The sequence below is a fragment of the Cucurbita pepo genome, chromosome LG12 (genome assembly GCF_002806865.2).
Source record: "Cucurbita pepo subsp. pepo cultivar mu-cu-16 chromosome LG12, ASM280686v2, whole genome shotgun sequence".
Lineage (NCBI taxonomy): Eukaryota > Viridiplantae > Streptophyta > Magnoliopsida > Cucurbitales > Cucurbitaceae > Cucurbita > Cucurbita pepo.
The window spans coordinates 7,617,979-7,636,896 of NC_036649.1; the positions used below are offsets into that span (position 1 = coordinate 7,617,979).

An 18,918-nucleotide genomic window follows, 5' to 3' on the forward strand; every position below is an offset into this window, starting at 1 on the left:
TTGTTCTTTTCAAAATGGCATGCATTCATGATGGTGTTAGTCCTTTTCCCAAAACAATGATCCTAACTTTTTGATGAGTGGATTGGGTCTATTCTTTCCATTTCTTCAGCTCGATTAAGCGTGATTGTAGGTTGGTCGAGTTCGAGAAAATGACTTTTCTTCATTCTCGTCCTTACAAATTCTTCAAATTGATAGAAACATGTTCGATAGGATAGGTTTTCTCATGACGTATAAAAGAAAATGAGTTCAACAAGTAGGGGACGAAATTCGGGAATCTCTGACCACTTACTCGAGGTCATATGCTTTAACCCATTGAGTCATACTCGAGCTTCTATACGTATAATTTTTTTTCTTAAATTTAAGAATATTATTTTAACTTTTGAAAATTTAGGGATATTTTTATTAATTTAGCCCGACATTTTAGTTCATGCTCTTACGAGTTTATAACAATTTGATTCCTGAACCATCCCGTCCCCCCAATTTAATATTTAATATTCGACTAAAAATTAAAAAAATTAAATTATTAAGATGAAATTAGAAATGGGATTAAATAATTAAAAGAGAAAACTATATTATAAAAATTAAATAAAAAGGGAAAAAAGTGGGATTTGAGTGGAAGGTGGTGGGCTCATTTGGTGTGGCTGTTCTGTAGCACGCGCGACCATCAACAAACAAACCAATGTCCCAAAGTTTGGCACGTCGGTGCACGCACCGGACCACCCACCCGACTCGGGTTAGGTTAATCGGAACATAACTCAATTAATTAAATCATATATTTTTTAAATAACATGCCACGTCATCTATCATCTTGGGCCAAGCCCAACCTTATGCCTGAACGTCCTTTTTCCTCATGGGCCTTTACGCGGCCTTTTTCAATATTTTCGGCCCATAAAGCCCATTACTAGAAAAATCATTATTATTTTTTTTTTTAAAATGATTTTTTTGTGCATATTTTTATATAATTAGATTTAAAAAGTTTAAATGATTTTTTAAAAGAAAGTTTTTAAAGTTAAATAGTACAAAATTACTTTTTCAGATTTAATCCAATTAAAGTGATATTTTTGTGCTTTGATATGTTTTTTTATTAATTAAAAAATTATATATTTAAAGAGAATTTGATAAGTGTATAATCTCTCTAGTTCTAACCACTTTTTGAAAATTAATTAAAAATAAAAATAATAATGATTTTTTTTTTATAATTAATAAATACAATTATTTTTTAAAATTACACTAAAATAGTCCCCCTTAATTTTCAATTTAATTTTGACCTTTAAATATTTTCCATTAATTAATAAAATTGATGTCATCCACTCATTTTCTTTTTTTATTTAATTAATTTTCCCTCTCGAAAATGATTTGTGTACGGATAATAATAAATGCAAGAAAATTGGAAACATAATAATTATGTCTCAATTTCCCCCTAATTTCTCCAAATTTTATCATTGCATTTTGAATCCTTTAAATCGAGAACAAAATAAAATTAAAATATTTCAATTACTATTTAAAATAATAATAATTATTATTAATTACCGGCGTAATTTTTTATTTGATTGGGTGGATAGGAGAATTCAAACCTCTAATTTCTTGATAAAAAAATATACACGGGAAAAATTATTTTAATTTCATAAAATTTGAATAAAATTATTTAAAAAATAAAACTTAAAATAAATATTGTAAAGTTCGATTATTACAATATATTAAAAGATATAATAAAATAAAAAGATTAGGAAACGTGACAAATGAGGGTAATTTACATTCATAAAGGTATATTAAAACATATATATATATATATATATATATATATATATATATATATAGGTAGGATGATTGTGACTTACAAGTCTATGAAGTCTTATTATTATTTTTAATTATTGTATTACAATAATGTTTGGATGTTGAATTACTGTCCCCTTCAAAGACTTTTACACAAAGTCCACGTATTTAATTAACTACAAATTGACATATAATTCATATGCTTTTTTTAAATAAGTTAAATATTACTAAAATATAATTGACTCTTGAAGTCTAAGCTTCTAAAGTCTTATTTTCAAATATTTATAAATAAATATTAGGATATGCCTTCAATTAAAAAAAAATTATATATATATATATTCTAAATTTAAAGACATTAATGAAGTTTCTATGTATTTTTTAAATTAATTATTAATTATTTTCATAAAAAAACGTAAGAAGGATATGAACAAAATTTTAAAAGTAAATATTTTTTAAAGTATAAAATAAAATAAAATAAAATAATAACTTTTTAGTAGAATTACTGTGGGCCCGAACGTGCACTACCATTACACCTACAATGACGTCATTATGGCCGCGTCAGCAAGCCTTGTAAGCTCTACACAGTTTTAGCAAGCCACGTCAGTATGCCTTGGAGAAATAATTACACCGACTCCAGAATTACCTGAATACCCTCAAACTCCGCCGCTAGTTGGAGGGCATTTTGGTCTTTCATTTCTACTTCCAAGTTTCCACAGCTTATATAGCCCGGTTGGTAAACGAGAAGATCGCAAGACAGCGTGTAAAGCGTTGTCAGATTTTGTTATTTATATTTTTAAACGGAAATTCAAGAGTTTTTTTTTTTTTGGTGATGGAAAATCAGAAGCGGCAGCCGCCGCGGGGGACAATCGCCGAGGAGGAGGAGGCGGAGGCGGAGGAGGAGGTGGAGATGGAGACGTTTTATGCTCTGGTGAGAAATTTTAAGGAAATACGTGATCGGTGTAGGAAGGAGGTGGTGAACGGCGAGGGCGGTGAAACGGCGGCGGAGAAAACGAGGAAGAGGATGAAGACGACGGAAACGTCGCAGAATCAGTCGAGTTGGATTTTGAGGTTCGAGAGAGAGGATTTCGATGAGGATTTACAAGTCGGAGGAACGGCTGTGGAGCTTCCGAAGCGTTGTTGTCTTGTTAAAGAAGACACTCCGGTGGCGGCGCCGCCGTCGATGAAGAAGGAAAAGAAAGTGGCAAGTGGAGTTGATTGTTTGGATCTTAATTTGTCACTCTAGAACTTCTTCAATATGTTTAATGTGGTGTTACCAAATATGTTTTTTTTCCGGTAGAGATAGACATGTTTGAACGAGACTAATTTATTTATGGAGTCTTTTACTTATTTAACTTGCTAAAAAAATCTCACTGAGAACTTGGACTAGCAACTCCTCTGACCCGAAATCTGAGTCCGTGTACCCAACTCATACTCGACAATGGCACGACGACAAAACAACTCAAAATTTTGATTTATTCTCTTAGCTTTCTTGCATATGATCGACTCGTACACAATCAATTTTGTAGTGCATTTTCTTTTAAATATTTCTTAGTTATTTTATGTTCAAGAGTATTTTTCGGGTCTCCATTTATTTATATATTAATTTTTAATAAGATGTCGCATAATCAAATTTCTATTTTGTATCTAATAAATTATTAAATTTCTAAAAATATATAATTTTTTTTTTAATTTGTATTAATGATTCCTAAAATTTTAATTTTTTATCTAAAAAATTAAAATTTTTATTTCAGAAATTTCATTATTTTAGAGATATTACTAATTTTGAATTACTGAATTATATTATTATAATTATCAAAACTAATTTAAACGCCGAGCTAGAAAGGTGTACATCGGTTGGGCCAGAAAGTTTGGGTTGGTTGGATTAGTAACCCAATCCAACCCTCTATCTTCGTGTTAGGTTGTCGGGTTGTTCAATTCAAGTTGCGTATGATTGAGTTCTGAACAAAATCAAACCTAACCTGAAATGCTATTTAACCCAATACAATCCGTGTAATTTAAGTTAGGTTGGGTCGGGGTTCTCGGGTTGAGTGTACACTCCTATTACTAAGAAGAAGACGATTCATGGGGGACAAAAATGTCTTTTGACCATGTTTCAACCTTTCCCTATGGGCCTTTGGTGACCATGAAGAGTTGAAGTAAATGGGCTTTTGCTTTTTAGAAAATGGACAAAAACACAAAAAATTCCCCAACGTGAACTACGAGGCTTCCGATCAGCTCGACACTCTGCTCCGTCTCTGATTCTGGCATACAACTTTCCATGGCGGCAACCGCGACGAACCCCACCGCTCTTCTCCTTCCTTTCCATTCTCCTCTTCCAAAACTTCCTCACTTCGCTTCTTCTTCCATCACTCCAAACTTCGCCGTCAGATTCTCTCAGTTCAACCTCGCCTACAAGCCTTCCAATCGCCGAATCCTTCCTCTAGTCAAGGCCCAAGCCTCTCTCGGTATCCATCACTCGCCTCGCATTTTATATATTGTGCTCACAAACGGATTTTGGATCTTCAGCTTCTCAATTTTTAATATGCGGTTTTCTTTTCTTTGTAGATTATGTGCCTGATTCCAAATTTTACAAAGTGGAGGCGATCCTCAGGTACGGATAGGCTCCATGGTGTTCTCTATTGCTACATTTGGAGTTTGTGAATGTAGATTTTGTCGTTTTCTTTAGTTTATAATTTGGATTTATCTTTTGAAGACTTTGAGTAATCTTGCTGAGTTTGTTGCATCTGATACGTATTTATCTGTGTGCTATGTTGGTGTATATGGACGAGATAGGCCGTGGAGAATCCAAAATGTTTCATCGGTAAGATCTGGTTAACCTTGAACATTGTCATTCGTAATTTCCATTTGGAATATGCAAAATCTCGTTTGGTTTTATTGTTAAATATGAAATAGTTGTGTAATGCACTGAACGGATGGTCGATATGGTAAAATTAGGGCACCTGAGACTACGGGGGAACAGAATTATGTAAACTTTGAATTTTTTGGCATCATAGGAAGCGTAGTTTAGGATCATAATATTGAGGCTATCGAGGGAGGGAAAACTACCAGTTGATATCATACTTGCATTTCTAATTGGTTGCATACTACCAATTGTGTAATGCAATGAACGGTTGGTGCTCGTCCAGAATGCTAACATTAGCGACTCATGTCATGTTAAGAACTTCTTAACCTTTAACCTATCTTACCTGACAAAGATGTATACATTTTATGTGCTTTAATGATAGCCAAAGAATGGAGATTATGCAGATTTTTGTTGTTTAAATATCCTATTTTGCAAAGCATTTGCATTAAGTTGTTCTATTGTTTCTTTGGGAGAAAAACAAAGGCATTGCTGAAAATGGGTATTCGAGGTGTCACGGTATCTGAAGTGAAGGGCTTTGGTTCTCAAGGTGGATCCACAGAGAGGCATGGTGGTAAGTTTTTCTTTCGTGATTCTCTCTGTCTTGGTGCATGGTGAGGGGAATCTATTTGTACATGTGAGTCTGTTTCTAGATTCTCATGTCATTTCCCATTGGTCATTCCTGATGTTTGCTTATGATTCCAAATAACTTTATTCTCTTTCATTTACTGTTTAGGGTCTGAATTCTCTGAAGACAACTTTGTTGCTAAAGTTAAGATGGAAATTGTGGTCGTTAAAGAACAGGTTAAATAATTTTTGCACATATATATTGTGCAAACTACTGCATTAGAATCCATGGGTATTATGATTAAATTTAAGTATCCTTTTATCAGGTTGAAGCTGTCATAGACAAGATAATTGAGGAGGCAAGAACTGGCGAAATTGGTGATGGCAAAATTTTTGGTAAAACATAACTTTATTTTTGTTAATGCCTCAGCTCCTTATCTGCTTATGTCGTAATTGTTTGCTTAATTTCTATTCTCTGAATCTACTGTCCTGTTTGTTGAGCTGTTCATTTGTGTTGTCTTTTAATTTCACTTGTTTGATTTCATGCATTGCCATTAACACTAGTTTCCTATGTTCACTAGATTAGCACCTTATGTGTTAATTATTAGTAACAAACTAAAAAATAAGTTTTCGCGATGCAATGTGAGATAAATTGTTCTGTTTTATAAGTTTATGATAAGGAATCTCTACAAGGGACGGAAAGTAAGATTCAAATTACTTTGTTGATCGAATATCTCAAGGCAAGAACACTTGTTTGAGATTCGAATTACTCCACAAGCAAGATCGATCATGTCTAGCTTGAATGATTCTAAACATGCAATCTAAACTACTATAGAATTGCAAAGAAACTTAGCCGTTGACTAAATGAAAAGGTAAGAACACTTAGCCCTAATGATAAGGAATCACTCCAAGGGAAAGTAAATTTCAGATTACCTTATTGATCGAATATCTCAAGACAAGAACACTTGTTTGATATTCGAAACACTCCACAAGCAAGATCGATCATGTCTAACTTTCTAAACATGCAATCTAAATTACATAGAATTGTAAAAAAACTTGGTCCTTGGCCAAAAGAAATCACAAATGTTTTTTTTACTACATTTTTCAAGTCTCTTTACAAAGATAACGTGACTTTATATAGCTTCAAAATAAAAACACTTAACCTTTCCTGAGACATTTCTAGAGTTGTAACTTTCATACTTTATATGACCATAATGAAACACTATGTAAATTTTATTCAAGTAAATAAAAGCCTTAAACACAATAACTCGATTATCATCCACCCAAAATTGTAACCATCTAACTAGAGTTTACTAGAGTTGATTTTAAGATGAAGCACATCGACTTTACTAGAGTTCATCATTTAAGTTATCATGCCCTATGCTTGCAATCTGGAGCACGTATCTAAATGCACACATGGAAGAAAAACGAATCTCGGAATTAATTTTTCTTTATTTAATGAACCCTTTTAGACTCCTATCGAACTTCTGACACATTTTTCATCTCCACACAGTGATACCAATCTCAGACGTGATAAGAGTTCGTACAGGTACTTGTTAGCTTTGGCCAACTATCAAAATTTCAAGTTGCCTCTATGAAACTTGAAAAACATTAAGATTATTTCGTATCACATTGGTATATATCTTATATGATGCCTAATTCACAGGCGAACGTGGAGAAAGAGCGGAGAGGATGACTGGAGGGCGATCCGACATGGCTGTTGATCGAGTATGACAATAAGGAGAAAATCCTAGCAGATAATATGTTTTGGAGTTTGAATCATGTTTCCATGGTCTTGCCGATGCCTTCCTCAGTCCTGTGGAGAGGAGAAATAAAATAAATTGTAAGTTATAAGTTATAAGTCAGGTAAGTCGCTGCCTCTTGTAGTCATAAAAATGAACCATATTCGGCAATAATCAATGCCTAAGTTACTGCACCATTTCCTAATGTACCACTGATTTTATGTTAAACGCTACTACTCAATACTTTTGTAACTCGATAATTTTGTAACAGCCCTCACAGTCCACCTCCCTTCGGAGCTCAGCGTCCTCGCTGACACACTCGTTTCTTTCCCAGTCTACGTGGGATTTCACAACTTTTGTTTTAAATTTTCCATATGCGGGTGTATTTCGTGTAAAATACAAATTTTATTTCTTGGTTTTTAGTTCTAATAATGGCAAGAGCGGCGTCAGCCCATCATCGATTTTTGAAATGGTAATAGGTGCCTTTCATCTTTTTCCATTACATTCATTCATTTTTATGTTATCGTCCTTTTTGGTGTATGTTACTTATCGTTTTATATTTAATTAAACACACCTATGAATTACACTCAAATTTATACGTCAAATTTTGAAGAAAAAAAACGTCATTTTCAATCTTTACTCAAAATGATTTATTATAAAATGATTTTGAGTATATAACTTCAAATTAAATTGAGAAGTGTTTAATTAGAATCGAAGTTTTATAATATATAAAATGACCAAAATATCCTCAAATCAACCCTCTCGGATCTCTCCGCCTTCACTTTCACAGCTACCGACCCGACCCTACCGCTATCGTTGGCAACGTTTGTTTTTAAATTTTTATTTATTTAGGGGAATCCAACAAACTCCTAATTTTTTTTCCAACATAAGTATTTGGGAATGGATCAATACTATCCCGATTACGGATAAAGAAGCCGACCCGAGATTCGAATTTTTTTTTCTCCCAAACAGCACTTACAGTTTAAGCAACGTCATAACGGCGTCATTGAACCACAAGAAAAAAGCTAAGGAAAAACCGTGCAAACGAACGTTTTCTCACGTCGTGACAATATTCATTTTTATTGATTTTTTTTTAATATTTTAAATAAAGTATATTTTAATTTTATAAAAATAAGAGCCCCATAAATTACGAATGCGCGATTGATTGCGAAGGACAGCTTCTCTCGTGTGCAGGAGAGAGAGAGAGAGAGAGATCTATCGTTCTATCGTTCTATTTGGGGCCGATCTCTCTAATCCGAACTCTTCAAGTCCCGTAAGTTTTTTGTTCAATCGCTTCTCTCATTTCTCTCCAAGATCTCCCCACAATCCTGTGGATTTTACCCTTAATTTTGATTCATTCTGCTTGGATCTGTCCTCTGGTGATTCCCTCTTTTTTCCCTCTTTGATCTTCGGTTTATCTTGGAATTGATTGTTCTTTCATGGCTTTTGATTAATTTGAATTCTCTGATCTGGATCTGATCTGACCCTTCTTTGCTTTGGATTGCGTTCGGCATGTTTATAATCGGATTTGCGTTGATGCATGTGTTTACTTTTGTGGGATGATTGTGTTTCCATTGTACTGGATCGAGCGGTCTTATTGGGGATCTTTTTTTAATGCTTTTATTGTGCTATGTCGATTACTTGGTTTTGGCTTGAATTGTGGATGAAAATGGCGTTATGGTCGTGTTCGTTGTTTCATTTTGAATCTAGGGTATTCAATCTTTGAATCAAAATACCGGATCCTCCTCTCTTTTGGGTTTTATTTACATTTTTGGCTGATTTAAGTATCTGATGTCAGTGTATTTTAAGGGAGGATTGTTCTGGTTTATTTTACTGATGCAGGCTTGTTGTATTTGTTTTCAGTTTACTTGAAAAATGGGGCTGTCTTTCACCAAGCTTTTCAGCCGGCTCTTTGCCAAGAAGGAGATGCGAATTCTCATGGTGGGTCTCGACGCAGCTGGTAAGACAACGATCCTTTACAAGCTCAAGCTGGGAGAAATTGTCACCACCATTCCTACCATTGGTAAGTCGTTGTATCATATCCAACTATTGAATTTATGGATTAGCAAATGGCGGCATTGATGCTTTCTGTTTACAACAATTTGACGCTTTGTGTCTTGATTGTATCGATTGAACGTGTTTGTTTAACTTGACAGTTCCCTGTTTGTTTGCATCATCATGTTCATCATCACAAAAAATCTGAGTTGTTATAATGAATTGTTGTTTTATCTATGCGTAGTTGAATTTATAATGGATCTCTGGATAATTAATCTAATTAAGAACCTAGGACCTGTAAGGGCTTGTGCTTTCATCTCTGATTTGTATGCCTCCAATTGTTATCAATACGGAAGGAGGGATATTTCCTTCGTAATATTGGGCTGATTAGAGGCTATGAGCGAACCATACAATCATAACTTTCTGTCATAGTTGCATGAGATTCCCGAAATGTTGCGAAAGTGGCTGATTGAAACAGTGGTCTATTCTTAGGCTAACTGACTTGTATATGAGTGTGCAGGTTTTAATGTTGAGACTGTGGAATACAAGAACATCAGCTTCACTGTCTGGGATGTTGGGGGTCAAGACAAGGTACATTGATTGGTCCTATTTGGTAATGTTGGCTTTCTACTTTCTCTGTTCGATCATTCGAGGTGCTAGACTTCTGACAGTGTTTTTTTGAATCAATTGATAATGTTGCTGTCGTTGTACAGAGTTCCTTGAGTATGGTATATTTGTAACATGATAGATGCTTGTTCTTAATCTGTCAATGTTGATCGATAGATGTTAATATCTGGCGTCTTATATGCCCTTACACTTTTTCGTTGTATTACCTGGCTTTTAGTCACAAGTACAGATTTTACAAGTGAACCCCTCTAAACTTTTGAACTTTCTTATGAGTGTTGAGTTATAATTTTATATGTAACGTGTATATAATTTGATACTAGTGCTTCCACGGACTCATAGATGCTAGCCAATCATCTAGCACATGGGTAATACTAGCTTTTCTCTCTTTGTTCTCTCCACTGATTTGATGTCTGTTTTGTTCCTAGATCCGACCATTGTGGAGGCACTATTTCCAAAACACCCAAGGACTTATTTTTGTGGTGGATAGCAACGACAGGGACCGTGTTGTTGAAGCTAGGGATGAGCTGCACAGAATGTTGAATGAGGTACTCATAATAAAGACCGATTATCAGATTCCGATATCCTTTGCATAAGCTACAGGAAACAGTTGTTTCATTCTAGTTTATTGGCTAAACGATTACATGCGTTGCACTTACAGGATGAGCTGAGGGATGCAGTGCTTTTGGTATTTGCCAACAAGCAAGATCTTCCCAATGCCATGAATGCTGCTGAGATCACCGATAAGCTTGGTCTTCACTCCCTCCGACAACGTCACTGGTACATTTGATGATCATCCAACTCTTAACACTTGCAATGGCTTAAACATTAAGGTAGTAATACAATGTCTTGAAATCCCGTTTCAGGTACATCCAGAGCACATGTGCCACATCCGGTGAAGGGTTGTATGAAGGACTTGACTGGCTCTCAAACAATATTGCCAACAAGGTAAAACATAACAATGTTCAGAACCATCTTTTCACTCAGGGATTTTGAATCTTAATAATTTTCACTGTCTAGTTTTATGTTGTCTCGGGATAACATAGTCTGAACTCTCGTGTACAAAATTGACTAGCTTCTGGTTCAAGTTCGTCGACTCGATAATATGATTGTGTTGTTTCTCGTCATTTGCAGGGATAGATGGGTTTCATTTGAAGTGGGATTGCTTCTGGAAATTGAAATGAAAGTCATTTTTGTTGGTTGCAGTCCCTGTGATCTATAAGGATGTTCCGGGTGGATGATTCCTAGGTTGGGTTTGAATTCTGAATAATGAAAGAAATTTTTGAAGTATTTTGTGGTGTTATCGACTCAATAGCATTGTTTTTATGTAATGAATTAATGATGCTTCCTAAATAGATGTGGATGTATTTGTACGAGAATCATGTTTGCTATTTGAAATGGATTTTGCTGAAAAGAAATCACCTTGGAACTTTATTGGATTACATCAACAATGGCCTTGTATGCTCCTTCCTAGCTCCATCCCCAAAACTTTACCTTGGATTTGATTAGGTTGTAGTAGAAACTTAGCTACCATTCCCCAACTCGATCAATCGAAGAAACCTTTCATCCAACTCGATCGATTGAAGAAACCTTTCATCTTCATCCAACTCGATCGAAGAAACCTTTCATCTTTAGTGGAACTTTTGATCTTCTTGACTAGATGGGGATTAGATGGTAAATGTGTTGGTTTTATCGGACATTTGATTGCACGGTTTCACCGTGCACTTGTATGGTCACGCACACACGGTTTGGTTTGATTTTTAAACCCAAACCGGCAGTGAACACTATGTTGCCATAAGAACTTCTTCAAACCCTTATCCTTGTTACACAAACACCAAAAAAAACCCGAAGGTCCAACTCGAATGAGCTTAGATACGAATCATCTTTAAACCGATCATTTAGAAGAAAATAATACTTTGGATACCCATATTCATGGACCATACAATCCGATTCCATGAAATGCACCAAAACCAAATTAACTCAACCCAGAGAGAAATAAATGAATTCCAATAGTCTTCCGCAAATCTAAAGAAGGTTTTGTTCATCACAAAATATTTCTCGATCCCAATACTCCCAATGCTAGATAGCTGTTAAGAAGCACAATCTAGAAGACACAATATGTGCTCCGGTCACACCTCGTAACTCCAAATACCTAGATTCGTTATAGTCTCTCCTATGATACTCCAACCCCCCATGAGTTGGTTATTCCTAAACGAGTCATGAAGGGTATAACGAACATACCTTGTCTCCACACTGGATCAAGAACAGGATCAGAGGGATCAAAAGCTGCTAATTCGTATAGGGCCATTGAATCGGCCCAACCAGAAACTAGAGCGGTATGCATTATATGAACAGAAAGAAAACGACCGGAATCATTCAATACAACCGTATGAACACGATACCAAGACAAATTCATGGAAATACCCCTTTATCAACGAAAAATAGACACTATGTAACTTTATTGCACAAAGAAGACAAATTATAACAAGACTGATATACGATTGAAAAAAGCTGATATTATCCTCCTCATCCAACTACGCATCAACAACATATAAAAGTGAGCACAAGATTGTTCTAGACGTTCTTTTACCATAGCTAAACGTTCTTCATCGTTGTTTTCCCTTACCCTCAAGGAATGTTCTAGAGCCATTTTTGAACCACGGAAACTAACACTAATGGCTTCAAACTCATCCATAACTATATTAGAAATGGATATATATCTTTTTCCTTATGAATTTGGGTTGACCTATACCCACAACCAAACCAAAGTAGGCTAACAAAACAACATCCTTAACCTAACCAAATCAAACCAATTTTGATGATGTTATTGATTAGGGTTAGGTTAATAAAAATTGGATTTTTATTTGAATCAAATCTCAAAACTTCACTCAACTCAATCCATTGGTTGGATCCAATATAGGGTTAGCTATAATATAGACTCATAATGGGAGAACCTTCTACTTTGACTATCAAAATTAAATCCCAAATTTTAATATACATTAAAATAATAATAGTGGAGGAAATTAAATTATTTATATTTTCTACCCATAGACAATATAGAATATGATGCAAAAATAATTAAACTTTTGTATCTTTAAAATATAATAAATTTTCTCACACTAACACCTATGAAATTCCCTTTGTTTATAACATTGTTTGTTAAAGATGAACATACAAAAGGTTTCAAACTTTACACCAATTTTAAAATAAAACACACCATAAACAATTGTTTTTTAAGTTTCAAATGTAGTCTACGATTCCAAACCCATTTTCAAAAGGAAGATTAGAAGAACTTATTCGTATAAACATGTTTAGCATTTTTTTTTAAAAAAAGGAAAATAAAATGTAACGATCCACGTTGAAGTCTCCAAACAAAAAGAAAGGTGGGTTGAAGTTCTTATGATTGAGCCACCAAAAAGGAAGGTGTTCCTTCCCGGTATACGTAATGACCTTCTTAGTGTTTTTCTAATTATCAACAATTACATCACTCTAGACATATTTGAGCTCAAACCCATGTACATCTCGAGCCTATATTTTATGACCTTTTTCGAGCATCTGACCTATTTCACCAAATCCAAAACGACTCCTAACATTAACCCTCACTCTCAAGTCGTGAATATGATCTTCTTACTTCATGTTCGACTTAGCCCTTGACCTATTCGGTAGGTTCTAAACCGACCCATATAATCAAAAACGAAACTTTGGTTAAAAGATAATGGTAAGATTAAAAGTGATGTGATTATAAAAAGTGGGTCTCACTCACTTATAAGTGCCACTGAATTTAGACCCTTCTCTTTGTTTATCTTCCCAATTGGGAGTCCTAACAGCTAAAATGCCCACAATTTTTGTTACATATTATATGATTCAAAGAATGTTAGGCCCTTCTTATTAATATTTTATTATTTCAACATTTTGACTTTGACCTTACCTAATTTATACTTTTGTTCTTGCTATAATAACTAATTTAATCATCATCTCGATTATAATTTCTTCGATTATTTGTGTCGACTTGTAACGATCCATACCCAGGATTCACGTTTCTTATCTAGATATAGTTTCGATTCATTTATGTGTCTCTTTTTTATTTGGGTATCGCACAAAAGATCGTATCTAATAACGATTTTGTTCGATCTTCGATAATAAAACTTACGAAGAACGAGAAATTTCCCTTCAAATATTGTAAACTATATAACATACCACAAAGATCGCCCTCATTCGGTGCCATGATTGAAAAAAAAATGGAAATGATGAATTATCACTTTCACTTTCTTTTTTGAACCTTTTTTTTCCTTTCCCAAATTAAAACCCTTTGGAATTCTTGTGTCATTATTGAACATATCAAAATAAGAGGGTTTCCAACAGAAATCTTTGATTAAAATTATGAGAATTTATGACTTTTCGTTTCTTTTTTCGGAAAAACAAAATCAACGTCGTATCTAACAAATTAATCATCGAAGAACTTTAACAAAAAAAACTTACCGATTTAAGGGTTAAGATTGACGTTTATGTAAGTTTAGGGTGTGTAATTTGAAGCGTTAGAATGGGTACTAACTCGATAAAAGTTGATATCAAATTTGAGTTTTTGATTGTTTTATTGTAATGATGATAGGTGTAAGGGTGTAAGAAGGTGATGGAAACAAAAAAAAGGGAGAGTTTGAAGAAGACAGCTTCAAATAAGATGAGTTTACAGCATTGAAACGCAACTTTGGGCGGTTTTGGCTAAGAGATTTGGTTCTTAAAATCATTCAAACATCTCTTCTTTCTTTGTCTAATTACTTTTCCAAATCAACGTGGCAGTTTATAATGCATTCATTTTCGTTATCTGATCAGTAGATACGTTTTAAAATGACGAGGTTGACGGCGACACATAACGAGCCAAAACGAATAATATTTGCTATCGGTAAGCTTGAACTGTTACAAAGAGTATTAGAGCTGTGCTAGCGAGATCGTTGGCTCTTTGTGGATTGTGAGATCCCACGTTGGTTGGAGAGGGAAACGAAACATTTCTTATAAGGGTGTGAAAATCTCTCCCTAATAGACACGTTTTAAAACCGTGAGGCTGATGACGATATGTAACGAGCCAAAACGAACAAGATCTGCTAGTGATGGGTTTGAGAGTTACACTGTAACAAAAGTTAAAAAGAGCATCTTTGACACATACACATCTACTAATTATGTGGCCAATTGAGGTAAAGTTTCTTCTTTTTCATTGAACACGGTCCTAGAATTACACGATAAACACATGCAACAACGATTAGTATATAATTAATTTTGGTGAACTTTCTTTTTTCACGAGTTTCCTTTAAAGGGTATCTTTCAAATTTTAAGAGACAATGATTCTTTACAAATTCACCCGGATGTGTAACCCTAATTTAAAGCAGCTGAACATATCCATATATCATTATTATCATGTGAGAAAGATTTGAAACATGAATACTAACTGTTCAATTGAGACAGACCGATATCTAATTTACTTCTAAACTTTGCTAACTTAGAATCGAATCAATTAGATGCAAAGCTACATGAAAGAAACCTAACCCTAAGTGTAGGTTCTACTATAATAGCCTTTTTGTTGAGTTAATAGTAAGTGTGTAGCGACGATAACGATAGTTCAATTCTTTTCTTTCATTTCAACCTTTCAAATCGAACTGAGATTTAAAGGGGTTGTCGTTATTCGTTATTGTAACAGTCAAGCTCTCAAAGTTTTTAAAACGCGTCTACGAGAGAGAAGTTTCCAACATCTTTATAAGAAATGTTTCGTTCTCCTCCCCAACATTGATGTTTTGAAATCAATTCAAGCATAGTTTAATGGATAAGACACCAATTTCTCGACGATAGTTAATTGATTCTTTTAAGGAAAAAACGTCAACTAAGGATAGTTCCGAAATTGAAACAACTTAAAATTTATTTTTTTATTTAATGTAATTTAAAAAAAAAAAACTAAATTATATAGTAAAAAATAGACATGTTTTTATTAAAAAAATAAATATATATTCGTACATAAACGTTTAAAATTAAGGAAGCATGTGTGACGTGGCACCCATTGATTCTTATATATTATTTTTATAATAATATTCTAATTTTGGTCCATCATTTCCACATTCACATTAAATTAATAAGGGAATTTAAATTAAAGGGTTAAATGTGGAATTATTTAAATTAATGGGTCACTAAAAAATTATTCTTTTTCCATCTTCAATACAATTTGGGTATTTCTAACTATTATTCAATTATTAATTAACTTCAAATTTCGAAAAATCTAATATTTAATGATTATGTAACAGCTCACGATCGTTAATAGATATTGTCCACTTTGACCTATTATGTATCGCTGTCAGCCTCACGATTTTAAAATGTGTCTATTAGAGAGAAATTTTTATATTTTATAAACAATGTTTCGTTCCCATTTTCAACCAATTTTTGGTTAAGTTTGAGAACATAAAGGGTTAATGCTCTTACTGTATTATGTCAATTGACCTTAATAGTCAATGTGACAATAGCCGGGCGTTGACTTGGCTTGTTTTTTCCATTACCATGGTTGCAACCTACCTACCACCAAATTTTAAACAAAACCCATTTGCTTCGGTCTGGTTTGATAACCATTTTATTTTTAGTTTTCGAAATGTCATCTTATAATAAATGCTACTTCTACCTATACGTTCAGTTGTTTTGTTATCAAATTTATTTTAAAATTAAGTCAAATTTTGAAAACTACGAATAAGACGTTTATAGAATGTTGATTTTCCACCTTACAATAGGTTCGTTTTGAGTTGGATGAGATTCTATCGGCCGAACTTCGCGAAATAGGGTTAGCTTCAAGTCAATTAAAACATGGGCTAATTCCAAACTCGATTTTCATAATTTTTAACACAATAGAGATTTTTTTTCGAAAAAATAAATAAATATAAAGATATAATTAGTCATCATTATTTGACACAGAGAGCTAACCTGACTTCCAAACAAACTACCAAATAAAAAAATATCTTCAAAAAAGGAAAAAGAAATTAAAAAATTAAAAAAAAATAATAAGTTGACCAAATTGAGAAAGAAAGAAGACTTGGACTCACCTTTTTCCTCCCAAGTTGCCAATATGGGTTTGCCACGTGGAAACATTACAAGTCAAAGGGTCAACTCCATTTAATTAAACAAATAAATATTATGAATATATTACATTAATTAATCACTTAATTAACATCCTAATCTTTCATATTATATATATATATATATATATATATATATATATATATATATAGATGGTTGGATAGTCTCTTCATAGCCTTTTCCTTTGTTTTTTTCTCTCTCTTTACCTTTTCTCTGTCTTATCAAAAAATCCCACTTGGATTCTGAACCAAAAATCCATTCTTTGCCCGATGGATGTTAAAATGAGAGGCTTTACGGCGGAGGAGGCGGAGGAGGGCGTCCGGAAAGGCCCCTGGACGGTGGAGGAGGATGCTGTTCTCTTCAATTACATTCACTCCCACGGCGAAGGCCGATGGAACGCCGTCGCTCGTTGCACTGGTTTGTGTCTTTCCCGGCGGCGCGTGTAAATATGAATTTATTATGGGTTTGTTTTTTGTTTTTTTCTTTTATGGGAAATTTGTGAATTTGTTTTAGGTTTGAAGCGAACGGGTAAGAGTTGTAGATTGAGATGGTTGAATTACTTGAGGCCGAGTGTTAAACGTGGTAATATCACTCTCCAAGAACAGCTCTTGATTCTTGACCTCCATTTTCGATGGGGAAACAGGTGAATTATCCAATTTTTTCAAGTTTTTCTTTCTTTTTTTCATCTAGGTATGCTTAAAAATTGAATCTTTTAATGACCCACTTCCAAAAATGGAGTCTTTTTTATTGGAGGAAAAAAAAAATTGATGGAATTGGAATTGGAATTGGAATTGGAATTGGATTAGGTGGTCCAAAATTGCGCAATATTTACCGGGAAGAACGGATAACGAAATTAAAAACTATTGGAGAACCCGAGTTCAGAAGCAAGCTAAACAACTTAAGTGTGACGTGAACAGCAAGCAATTTCGAGATGCCATGCGATATGTGTGGATGCCTCGTTTGCTAGAACGGATCCAAGCTTCCACTGACTCAGTTACTGATGTCGTCTCTACATCTACTGATGTTGTCCCATCTCTCGAACAAACCCAACCATCACCTTCGAGGTGTAGTTCGGTCAATCCTCATGTGACTCCTTCAACTTCGTCATCAGACTCTGTTTCTAATAAGGTTGTTAAATCATTACAAAATAACGACATAAATTCAAAAGGTTATGATATATCTAACCATTTATTTGTATGTATGATATAGGTTCAACTTCAAGTTTTTCCTGTTTCAGACGTGACGGAAGACTTTAGCTTGGTTGGTACGAGCGAGGAGGAGGGGATGATGATGGTAGTGCAACAAGGGTGTGACGGGGAAGCGACGAATGGTTGGATAGGTGGCGGAGAGTTATTGGAGGATGGGTTTTGGGATGGGGAAGACATGTGGTTCTTGTTGGAACAATTTGGTGATGATGTTTAATAAGAACATTAGATTAGAAATCCTCCAATTTGAATTTGGTTACGTGACGGAAAATGTTATAAATAGGGGAATGAATGACTTGACGAAGTAGAAGTGTAGACTAAAAAAAACATGATGACAAACAAGCAACATTGACAGCTTATGATGTCCACTACCTTGGTAACATTTAGTTTTGTAAGTTTATACATTAATGTTTTGTCTTAAATTACACACTTTGTCCATAATAATATTATGTTTAATTTAATTACGACCATTTTAAACCTTTACTTTTCAATAACAAACATCCCGCCTCCTAAACTCACCACGTTTCTCTTCTCTCTTCTCTCTCCAACTGATCTCACAATCGACGTTGGCACACTGCTTGATGTTTGACTCTGATATCATTTGTAATGGTCCAAGCCCACCGCTTTTCCCTCTCCAATCGATATGAGATCTCACAATCGACGTTGACACACCTCCCAATGTTTGGCTAGAATATAATTTATAATGGCCCACTCATTGCATATCGTCGTTGCTCCCCTTTCCAACTGATGTGAGATCTCATAATCGATGTTTGCACACTGCCCAGTGCCTGATTATGATACTACTTGTAACAGTCCAAACCCAGATTTTGTCTGCTTTGGTTTGTTATGTATCGCCGTCAGTCTCACAACCTAGCACCATCCGTTGATGGGCTCTGATACAACTTGTGACAACTCAAGCCCACCACTAACAGATATTGCTGCTTTTACCTGTTGCGTATCGATGACATCCTCACGACCTCTAAATATGAGATATTTGGAGTGAATCATAAAAGATAAACTAAACATATGTCATACATGACATCGTGTGTGT

At 34.4% G+C, this 18,918-nt stretch overlaps 4 protein-coding genes across 5 annotated transcripts; all 4 read left to right on the forward strand.

The window, feature by feature from the left end:
• Nucleotides 1-2,526: 2,526 nt before the first annotated feature.
• On the forward strand, nt 2,527-3,159 carry LOC111806674. The gene has a single exon (XM_023692054.1). The coding sequence runs from the start codon at nt 2,603-2,605 to the stop codon at nt 3,014-3,016; it is 414 nt and encodes a 137-aa protein (XP_023547822.1). The 5' UTR covers nt 2,527-2,602; the 3' UTR covers nt 3,017-3,159.
• A 799-nt stretch (nt 3,160-3,958) lies between these two features.
• Nucleotides 3,959-7,212, forward strand: LOC111807413 (nitrogen regulatory protein P-II homolog). The gene is made up of 8 exons (XM_023693129.1): nt 3,959-4,238; nt 4,339-4,384; nt 4,567-4,594; nt 5,120-5,207; nt 5,370-5,437; nt 5,527-5,596; nt 6,714-6,749; nt 6,867-7,212. The coding sequence occupies exons 1-8, from the start codon at nt 4,052-4,054 to the stop codon at nt 6,932-6,934; spliced, it is 591 nt and encodes a 196-aa protein (XP_023548897.1). The 5' UTR covers nt 3,959-4,051; the 3' UTR covers nt 6,935-7,212.
• Nucleotides 7,213-8,087: 875 nt separating this feature from the next.
• LOC111807370 (ADP-ribosylation factor-like) lies at nt 8,088-10,979 on the forward strand. Of its 2 annotated transcripts, none has more exons than XM_023693069.1 (7): nt 8,088-8,215; nt 8,806-8,965; nt 9,458-9,528; nt 9,990-10,109; nt 10,223-10,341; nt 10,428-10,509; nt 10,696-10,979. In XM_023693069.1, exons 2-7 carry the CDS (start codon nt 8,818-8,820, stop codon nt 10,699-10,701), a joined length of 546 nt encoding a protein of 181 aa, XP_023548837.1. In that variant the 5' UTR covers nt 8,088-8,215; nt 8,806-8,817; the 3' UTR covers nt 10,702-10,979. The 2 variants fall into 2 exon arrangements, with proteins under 2 accessions (XP_023548837.1, XP_023548838.1); XM_023693070.1 differs by having other exon boundaries at nt 8,205-8,321.
• Nucleotides 10,980-16,826: 5,847 nt separating this feature from the next.
• On the forward strand, nt 16,827-18,328 carry LOC111807335 (transcription factor MYB78-like). Its single transcript, XM_023693012.1, has 4 exons — nt 16,827-17,079; nt 17,176-17,305; nt 17,469-17,790; nt 17,872-18,328. Exons 1-4 carry the CDS (start codon nt 16,932-16,934, stop codon nt 18,082-18,084), a joined length of 813 nt encoding a protein of 270 aa, XP_023548780.1. The 5' UTR covers nt 16,827-16,931; the 3' UTR covers nt 18,085-18,328.
• The last annotated feature ends 590 nt before the right edge of the window (nt 18,329-18,918 follow it).

Excerpts from the sequence above, each read along its gene's own strand:
- LOC111807370 (XM_023693069.1), top strand. The coding sequence starts at position 8,818 with ATGGGGCTGTCTTTCACCAAGCTTTTCAGCCGGCTCTTTGCCAAGAAG. Across the intron at positions 8,966-9,457 it reads CACCACCATTCCTACCATTG|GTTTTAATGTTGAGACTGTG; the intron begins GTAAGTCGTTGT and ends ATGAGTGTGCAG. Across the intron at positions 10,342-10,427 it reads TCCCTCCGACAACGTCACTG|GTACATCCAGAGCACATGTG; the intron begins GTACATTTGATG and ends ATCCCGTTTCAG.
- LOC111807413 (XM_023693129.1), top strand. The coding sequence starts at position 4,052 with ATGGCGGCAACCGCGACGAACCCCACCGCTCTTCTCCTTCCTTTCCAT. Across the intron at positions 4,385-4,566 it reads AAAGTGGAGGCGATCCTCAG|GCCGTGGAGAATCCAAAATG; the intron begins GTACGGATAGGC and ends TGGACGAGATAG. Across the intron at positions 4,595-5,119 it reads GAATCCAAAATGTTTCATCG|GCATTGCTGAAAATGGGTAT; the intron begins GTAAGATCTGGT and ends AGAAAAACAAAG.
- LOC111807335 (XM_023693012.1), top strand. The coding sequence starts at position 16,932 with ATGGATGTTAAAATGAGAGGCTTTACGGCGGAGGAGGCGGAGGAGGGC. Across the intron at positions 17,080-17,175 it reads CGCCGTCGCTCGTTGCACTG|GTTTGAAGCGAACGGGTAAG; the intron begins GTTTGTGTCTTT and ends AATTTGTTTTAG. Across the intron at positions 17,791-17,871 it reads CAGACTCTGTTTCTAATAAG|GTTCAACTTCAAGTTTTTCC; the intron begins GTTGTTAAATCA and ends TGTATGATATAG.
- LOC111806674 (XM_023692054.1), top strand. The coding sequence starts at position 2,603 with ATGGAAAATCAGAAGCGGCAGCCGCCGCGGGGGACAATCGCCGAGGAG.